This window comes from Myxine glutinosa, chromosome 1 (assembly GCF_964187855.1).
Source record: "Myxine glutinosa chromosome 1, kmMyxGlut1.1, whole genome shotgun sequence".
Lineage (NCBI taxonomy): Eukaryota > Metazoa > Chordata > Myxini > Myxiniformes > Myxinidae > Myxine > Myxine glutinosa.
In genome coordinates this window covers 229,063,708-229,073,587 of record NC_136261.1, presented here as the reverse complement: position 1 = coordinate 229,073,587, position 9,880 = coordinate 229,063,708, and the positions used below count along the sequence as shown (strand labels likewise).

The following is a 9,880-nucleotide window of genomic DNA, read 5'->3' as shown; positions in this document are numbered from 1 at the left end:
CACCCATCCCATCTCTCAATTCTCTCTCACAATCACTCCTCACCTTTCACACATTCGTAATTTGTAGATAGCTCGAATAGGGACTTTCAAAATGACCTTGGAATGCTAACGAGGACTTTCGCGCATGCGCGGTGTCGCTGTGTGTTTTCACTTTTCAGTGATCAAACCTGTTGTTGCTAACACGAAATGTATCATTGGAATCGTCTTTTTAACATAATTTTCATCATTAAACGAGGCGTTACTTTTGTAACAATTTCTGCACCTGAATCTCTTCATTCCAGGAAATTTCTTCCATTCGATGCAAAACATGTAATGAACCACAAGAACTTCAATGTTCGACAACATTACATTTAATAATAAATCGTTGTTGTTCGGATCCTCACCAATATAATTAATCGAAGGTTCTCAATTGTATCCCACAATCCAAGAAATATGGGAATTCTTTCTGATAATGTGTTCAATTCACTAATCGTTCGTATTTTTATCATTTCATTCATCCGTTATCATATTTGTAATGGTGAACGACAACACACCTGTGCAATGGAATGAAAATGAAGGAATCATATGACGTCACATGTGTATTCAAATTGACCAATCAAGTCGTGGACACGCCCCCCTCAAAACCCGTATAAACACATGGTGTGATTATTATTGTTAATCGATCCTGGTTTCGCACAGACTCGGTGCGCTCGGCTTTGTGGGGGATTCGAGGAAAGGTTTTGTTTATCTGCAGATTTGAGGCCGAAAGAGCAAGTATGGTAAGTTTGGATTCTTGTTTTGTAAATCAGCCTCTTTATTGACATGTTTGTGGTTAAATAGGTTTACAAGAGAAACTATTTTTATATCGGCGACTTCACTCACTGCTTTGGTTTGTTTGTTACATTTTACCGAATTGATGCAGATAATAAATAGCCCGATAGATTTATTTATCCCTTGTTTTGTTTTTCCACGTGACGTCACTGCCTTTCCCGATTCGTCACAACATTATACATCAATCTGAACATCCTGGCTTTTTTTATTTTTTATTTTTATTTTTTTAAATAAAGTTGCAAATCGGGAACTCCTTCAAAATGTTTCTGACGAACAAATGTGAGTAAGTTCACAAAGTATTCGGGCTTGTGGAGCAATTAATAGAGTTTCGATGTACAGTAATTGTACCGCTTACAGTACAAAGCCATTCGTTAGCATCAATGTACCAACTTTAATTAGGAGTACAAATTGAGGTTCCTGGCAAGGAGCTGCAACCCATGAGGCTTTTCGGCGAATCAAGCCAACAACCTGTGATTGTGGTTGTTTATCCATGCTGTGATTTTAAAATTCTGAACATCAAGGGAGAATTATGTAGCATTTGAATTTTTGTTTTTTAATTTTATTTTTTAAGTTATTTGTCTGTGGTTCTAACTGCCTACCTCCAACTCGGTGCATACTCTAACCTTTGTCATGGAGTCTTGGTAGAGAAAGTGTCGAAGCAAAATGATTTGAAGCTGTTTTTGCATATTGTGAACATCGGTTCAGGTGGAAATTGGAATGTGCCAACTCGTGAAAAGGCAATTTTTGACATTCCCAGGCAGAGGTTGATTACTTTATTTTATTGTTTTGGGGGGGGGGGGGGGGGTTGGGGAATTACATGCACGGCAACATTAAACGGCAATTACATGGTGCATCACTGAATTGGGAAAACAACTTTGAAGATCAAAAGGTTGAAAGTCAACTCGAGGTCAAACTTCAAAATCGTCAATTGTCATCACTCAATTTTTATCCGATTGACCCGAGCTATGATTAAGATTGTCAATTTTAATCTTGATGACCTAGCCAATTTGATGTCTCCATGACCATTTTTTGGGGTGATTGAGGGTGGATTTTTCAACCTGTGCTCTGCGACGTCTTCTTTATTATTATTTATTTATTTATTTTTATAAATAAACCTCTGTCTTTCTGTTTGTCTGTCTGTTTGTCTTTCTGTTTGTCTCTGTCTGTTTGTCTTTTTGTCTGTTTGTGAAAGATCTCAAAGGTGTGGACGGATTTGGACGAAATTTGGCAGAGGAAGCGTAAGTGACACCGAAATGATTCGATTTTGTTTAAAAATCTGTATTCGGATCCGGCTCGTAGAATTTCTTGTGATTCTTCACTATTGGGAGATAGGGCCAAAAACGATACACAGCAGGATATCTCAGTTATGGACGGATTTGGACGAAACTTGTTGGACAGGTGACACACACCTACTCAAGGAAGAATCTATTATATTTTGGTAAATATCTGGATCCAGCTCGTAGAATTTAAGTGGTTCCCCCGCCTCCCCACCATTGAGTGGTATGGCCAACCAAGTGGAGGTACGTATGCTCTTTACTGAGTGCCGTTCTAGTTTTTTGTTTTTTGTTTTTTGTATACATAGATGAGGCTCATGGAAGAACAAAGTTTATTGTAGTGCTTGCAAAGTGGCTTAAGCACTTCAAGAAAACTGATGGTAATGAACAGCTGATTGGTAGCTGAACACACCGATGAGCTTTAATTTACCGATCGACAGACCGTAGACCCTTTTTGGATTCTGCTTCTTGTGGAATAAAAGGTTCATTTCGGTTGATTTTAACCATTTTTTTTTGCCTTTTGTTACCTGCACGACTTTAGGTGGATGGACTTTGTTTTCACCCTTTGTCTGTGAAGAGGGTATTTCGAGGTTGTGGACGGATTGGGATGAAATTGTCGAGAGCTTGGTTATGTGACGGAGGAAATAAGATTTTAGTGAGGATCCAGAATCCGGATCTGGATCTGAGAATCACTATTTCTCAAGTGATTTTAATTCTCTTTTTAATCACCATTGAGCTATAGGGCCAAAAATGATATAACACAACATCTCAAAGTTGTGGATGGATAATAACAAAACTAGGTTGAGTTGAATAAGTGACGCGAACAAGCTGATTTATATTTTGGTTCAAGTCTTATCCAGGTCCGACCAAACAAAACTTCACTGGTGGAGGTATGTGCTCTGAGTGACGTTCAAGTTGAGCTATGTTTCGTTTTTCAGTGCTGCTGGAGTAGCTTTGTTTCATCCTTGGGACAGGCACTCTGATTTTATAAACTAATATTTCACCATGCGATCCCGGTGTGTAACCTGGTTTAGAATGGGTACACCATATCCCTGTGTGTTGTCGGAGATGACTCAGAGGGTTGGCGTCAGGAAGGGCATCCGGCCATAAAAATATTACATCAAAGAGAACCATGACAATTGCAACTACATATGGGCAGGGAACAGCCCAAAGTGGAGAGCGGTTTCTGAGGTTTGGGACATGGAATGTAGGGACAATGACGGAGATCAGAAGAAGAGTGGACATATGTTGTGTGCAGGAGACGAGATGGAAGGGAAGTGGTGTGAGAATGGTGAAGGGTAGGCAGGGACAGAAATACAAGTTTGTGTGGCAAGGGTGCCTGGAGGGCGTGAATGATGTTGGTGTCCTGTTTTCTGAGGAGTTTGTAGACAGCGTGAGTGAGTGAAAGGTTGATGGTGAAAATGATTGGAAAGCTCTTGGTGAACGTCATCTTGGGATATGCTCCACAGGTCGGTCGGAGCGATGAAGAGAAGGCCAAGTTCTGGTGTGCGCTAGAGAAGCTGATGGAAAACGTGAAAGATGAGGAAGTTGTGGTAGGAGGAGACATAAATGGACATGTGGGAAGGAGTATGGATGGTTTTGAGGGAGTTCATGGGGGTTATGGATATGGAGAAGGTGAAAGGATTTTCGAGTTTGCTGATGGAGCTGATTTGTTGATTTGTAATACTCAGTTCCAGAAAGAGGATGATAAGCTTGTTAGATACACATCAGGTGGGTCGACAACTGTTGACTACCTGATGGTGCGTAGGTGAGATAGGGGGCACCTCCGGGACACAAAGGTGATCCCGGGGGAGGAGGCTATTTCACAACACCACTTGGTTGTCTGCGACATAAGGGTGAAAGGTGTGAGGAGAGCTCGGCGGGTGAAGTACCAACCGAGAATGAAGGTGTGGAGGTTGAAAGAGGTGACAGTAAGGGAGGCATTAAAAGACAGGCTGAGTCGGGTAGAGGATGTGGTTGGCTGTCAATGAAAGATAGTCTGTTGGTAGCCGTTGGTGAGGTATGTGAATGGACAAAAGGACCACCGAGGCAATCGGAAACATGGTGGGAGGAAGTTGGAAAGAGGATTGACGAGAAGAGGAAGAAGTTCAAGGAGTGGCTGAAGGGTATGGGAGCAGAAGAAGCAGAGCATGAAAGTTATAAGGCAGCAAAGAAAGGTAGCAAAGGCGTAGGAGGAATGTAGGAAAATGTTTGGAGAACGCTTGGATTCGGAAGAGGGTCAGAGCAGTATTTAGGATTGCAAAGCAGATAGCGAAAGGTGTGATGTGATGGGGGTGAGTTGCTTGAAGGATGAAGTGGGCCAAATCGTTGTGGACCCAGATGGAATTAAAGGAAGATGGAAAAGATATATGAAAATGCTGTTGAATACAGAGAATGAATGGGATGACAACATAAAGAGTAACCCAGTTTTAGGACCGTGCAGAGAAGATAACTGCTTTTATCGCTTCCTCAACTTCCTTCTCAATGAGTAGAAAAGCGGGAGGGCCGACGGGAGTTGTGGGAGATATGTTGAAGGCAGCAGGAAGTTCAGGTGTGAAGAGAATGACATCTGTAATCTGGTGGTGAAAGAAGGCTGCATTCCAGTGGATTTGGAACTGAGAACCCTCGTCCCTCTATACAAGGGGAAAGGTGACCCTCTGGAGTGTGGCTCGTACCGAGCGATAAAGTTATTGGAGCATGGAATGAAGGTATTGGAAAGGGTGTTGGACAGGATAAGGAAGAAGGTGAAGATCGACGAAATGCAGTTTGGATTTATGCCAGGAAGAGGAATGACAGACGTGCTCTTTATTGTGAGGAGAAGTACATGGAGAAAAGGAAGAAGTTGTTTCTTGGGTTTGTTGATCTGGAGAAAGCATTCGATAGGGTTCCACTGAAGTATTGACATTGGCATTGAGGAAGTTAGGAGTGGAGGAATGGTTGATCAGAGTAGTGATGGCAATGTACAAAAGTAAGGATGAAGGACTGGAACAGTGGTGAGTTTGAGGTGAAGGTGGGAGTGCATCAGGGGTCGGTATGACGTCCACTACGATTTGTATCTGTGATGGAGGTGCTGGCTCAATGTTCAGGAGGGTTTACCATGGGAGTTGTTGTATGCAGATGATCTGGTGTTGATTGTGGAAAGTATTGGTGGACTGAAGGAAAAGAGGAACAAGTGGAAGGAATGTATGGAGACAAAAGGCCTGAAGGTGAATATCAGAAAGACGAAGGTGATGGCAAGTGGTAAAGCATGTGGTGAGGTTGAAAGAATGGATGTGGCCGTGTGCAGGAAGGGTGTCTGAGTGAACTCTATTCAATGTACAATGTGCGCTGAGTGGGTTCATCAAAAATGTAGTGGTCTGAGGGTCCAGTGTGGTAGCTACTTTCAAATGTAAGGTGTGCACAGAGAGCTGCAGATGGAGGAAATGTTGAGTTGGATCTTGGAGATGGCATGAAGCTGGAAGGTGTGAAAACATTTTGCTACCTCGGAGACATGCTGAACGGAGAAGGTGGATCAGACCAACGGTTGCTAGAGAGATGTGCATGGAAGACGTTTTGGGAACTGAGTGGGAGTGCTGATGAGGGAAATGTCATTGAAGCTGAAGGGAAAGGTGTATGCTGCATGTGTGTAGTGTTATGATTTATGGGAGTGATACATGGGTAATGAACGTAGAGCAGCAGCGAAGGCTGGCAAGGTTGGAAATGTGAATGGTTCGGTGGATGTGTGGAGTATCGTTGAGAGAGAGGAAGACAAATGATGAATTGCGAAAGATGATGGGAATAGAACCTGTGATTGCTGTGAAGAGGAACAGGTTGAGATGGTTTGGTCATGTGTTGAGGAAGGATGAAAGTGACTTGTTGAGAAGAGTGATGGAAATGAATGTAGGAGGATGGGGAAGACCGATATACTTGGCTAAAGATGGTGGAAGAAGAAATGTGGGCAAGGGGGTTAACAAGGAGAGATGCAGAAAATAGGGCAAAATGGGGAAGATTGTGGGGACCAAGGCTAACCCCCACTCTCGCAGGGAAAATGGCCTTAAAATGCCTGTTTTATTTCACCATGCGCATGGGTTGGTCCATTTACCAATGAGGGGTGTTTTGTCATTGTACAGTGTGGATTTGCTAACTATATCGATATTTATTAACATTAGGAATTGTACAAATTTTGTGATTTGTTGTTGCATTTGTATACTTTAAACGTAGTTATTATTCCACGTAACCTGCTTTTTCTACGAATGCTGTACGAACCTCACCCCATAATATTCTGTCGAGTCAAATTCTGTCGGAAATGGGTTCTTTTTTTTCTTTTTTTATTAAATCGACTATTCACATGACTTCTTTTCTTGAGATGAACATTCCCTTTGCTCAGTGTTTTGTATTTATATTATCACATTATGTTGTGACTTATTGAATGTACTAATTACATCACCATGGAGCATGAAAAATCTTTGTTTTCATTTACTGTATTTCAATTTTCTCGCACCCAAAAAAAAAAAAAAATTCCAACAAGTTCCAGATGTACCTTCCCTTCACAAATGCGCTATTGCATTTGTAGGTTTATTAATTTATTTATTTTTCTCCGTGATGCCTGCACTTTAACATGTGTTCTCGCTAGCGCTATTCGGCAGTATTTCTCAAAAAAAAAAATGGAGCTGTTTTATGGCCTACCTCACCAAAGTTGGCCAAAAGCAAAATGAAATGATCCATGTGGGGCAGAAAAAAAGATACTGACCTTTTTTTTTTTTTTTTTTTTTTTTTTTTTCTTCTTTCAAAAGTAAAACTGAGAATTGGGGAAGCAGCAATTCAACCACACACACTTTTGTTTCGCGATCCATGATGGGTGTTTTTGTTACTGCGATAACTTGAATGGCTGAAGGGTGCCAATTCAACCTTGGTACAAGTATGTATATGTGAAGATGGATTTGATAATGGGGTTAAGAGGTCAGGTCTATTGGGTGAAAATTGTTACCATACTAACTTGGGAACCAGTGATTGGATTTTGACAAAACTTGGTACATTTGATGCAAAGATGAACCGATTCGGTTTTTGCGTAAAGTCAGACGTCATGTAAAAATGAGATACCTGAACAGCTGAAAGGATTTGGATTAAACTTTGTGCAAGTATTATGATTGTAAAATATTGGTAGAGGCGTATTGGTTGACATCGCAATGGTGAATAGTGCCGTTCTTGCCTCGAATGTTTTGGTGAATATTGGAGAATGGCAAATCGCAAACTGGTGCATCATTAAAGGGGTATGCAGTGTGAAAATTTGGTTCTTTATGCTTGTGCAGAATTAGTTCAGTGGGAATAAAGGGTGTGGTGACCCCCCATCCTTTACATTTGCCCAGAATCACAGAATGCCCCTGGACATGAGCTTTGATGAACCAGATGCAGCACTCATTAGTTTGAGTATAACTTGTCTATGCTTTCATTTCAAATTACCAAACTTGATAAACCATGTCCGATTACCGCCCCGACCCCCGACCCCCTTTCACCTTTATCATTGCACAGCGTGAGTGCATCTCTATACACGTGGGCCAAGCTGGTGTGCAGATGGGCAATGCATGCTGGGAGCTTTACTGCCTTGAGCATGGTATCCAACCTGATGGTCATAGGCCAGCTGATAAAACCATTTCTGATGGAGACTCTTTCAACACGTTTTTCAGTGAAACCGGCACTGGCAAGTTTGTGCCACGAACGATCTTTGCTGATCTGGAGCCATCAGTTGTGGGTAAGTGTTTGTGCACATGTACTCCTACCTCCCCAAGGGTGGATCCCAGTGGATCATGTTGAGTATTGATGAAAAATGTCAAGGAGTGGTCAATATTGTTCCTAAAGGATAGTCAAAAATGTTTTCGTGGTATTAATGGCCAGATACTCCATTTGTATACAAATCTATTTTGGTGCTGTGAATGATCAACATGTAAAGGGGAACTGAAAACTTGAAAATCATGAATGGCAGTTGAATTTGAAGGGCATTTTTTATTTAAATATTTTTGCCAGTAGCCCTAGAATGTTTTTTAAATTATTATTATTATTATTTTCGATTTCACGAGTGATGACATTGTAATTTCACTTCGATCCAAATGACTTCCATAAAGTATATTCCAATCCTGATTCCCACATTAGCAACTATGAACGTTCTCTATGTTAAAATGGATCAGTTTGAGTGTGAACAAGCTATTGGACACAATAGTGAAACACTTTCGGAGCAATGTGTGCAAGTTATACCTCTAAATTGGGCATCAGGGTAAATGGATATGCTGCTCGATTGTATTTACTGCATCACCTGTGAAGACGTCATCTTTGTTTTCAGTGTGTCTGCACACGAACGTAATCAGCGCACGCATGACAGTCATTTCAGATATAACATGCATTCTCTTTTCTTGAATGCCGTTCATACTGAATTTGAATGTTCCTTGGGTGGTAGTTTGAGATATCGGAGTCGACGTGATGGTTTCCAGGTATTTGAGCTCTTCAGATGCCTAGGGCAAAGTGGCGGTGATGTTAGGCAGTTCATCGAGCAAGATGAGTTCGGTCTCCGGCAAACCAACACGTGTTCGATTCACAACTCAAATATCCCGTGGCCATATTCTGGTATCTCTGCAGAGATGGTGTTATACATTTGTGGGAATGGCATCAATCGTGGCGAATAACCACAAGATATAGGCAATCTGTTTCATAACAGTTCTCTGTAAAATGTTCTGAGCACAAAAGCGACCATTTTGTATGCCCCATCCACACTCTGGTATTTCAAACAAACTTCATCCAATTTCTGGAAACTCTTGATCTTTTCACTAGTGGTGCAGCATGAAGCCATATTGGTTTGTATTCCCACAACCACCTATAGTGGTTTCGCTGAAATGTGGACCAATTGTTCGTTTTGTGATGCAAGCACCAAATTTTGCACAGATAGAGTAACATTCGTAACGTATTTGGATGTGGAGAAAACCTGGATTAGGCTAATGGCTGTGACTGATTTTACAAAATGGCTGCTATAGGCTAGTCAAAAAACATGAAAAAGGGGTCAACCAGGGGAAAAAAAAAGGTATAAAGCTGCAATTTTCACCAAAGTTTCCTTTAATATCTGGGAAATGGCCAACAAAAATCCCCATTCAGACACCTCGAGGAATTTTAATGTTTTGAACATCGAGATATAAAATGTGTGGTGTGTGGGTGTTAGGCAAGGCCGGTTCTATCTGGAGATTCTTTATGGATGGGGCCCCTTAAAATATTCTTGGTTTTCTGATATGCCAACAGGGCTCTTTCAATGGATAAAGATAGACGATATACTGATGGATATAAATAAATTCAGTCCTAACTATAAGCCTGTACCCTTCTCGTACTGTAAATTCTACCTAAATGTACATTAACGTACACATACCCACATTAATACTAACATCTGATCTCATGTTTGTGACTGAAAATTATCATTTATATTTGACAATATGAAGACGGGACAAGCTGTGTTGGTCTGGTAACTTTATTTTTTACGTTTTCTGTCATTTTAGATCCAATTAACCCTTCTAAATCATTTCAAAACACTAAAATGGCATCAAAATTAATTAACCTTACTAATATCTAGTTTTAAAATATCACTATCAGCATTATTCCTGTTATTTCTTAATATTGGTCTGGTGGGGTCGCAAAAAGAAAACATAAAATGGCGGCCCCTATACTAAATTTTGAAGATTTTTTTCGCATTTATATTTTGAATCCATTTATACATCAAAAATTTGTTTGGTTTTTGATTTTTGCAAAATAAAAACGATATTGCCTTAATGCTAATTTTGTATATA

General features: G+C 40.7%; 1 protein-coding gene across 1 annotated transcript in view; it reads left to right on the top strand.

Annotated features, from left to right (window-relative positions):
- The first annotated feature begins 662 nt into the window (after nucleotides 1-662).
- Nucleotides 663-9,880, top strand: part of LOC137419360 (tubulin alpha-1 chain-like) — a 28,087-nt gene continuing 18,869 nt past the window's right edge. Inside the window, exons 1-2 of the mRNA XM_068105445.2 lie at nucleotides 663-758; nucleotides 7,593-7,812. Coding sequence (XP_067961546.1) covers nucleotides 756-758; nucleotides 7,593-7,812 — 223 coding nt within the window. The 5' untranslated portion in view covers nucleotides 663-755. The remainder of the gene's footprint in view (nucleotides 759-7,592; nucleotides 7,813-9,880) is intronic.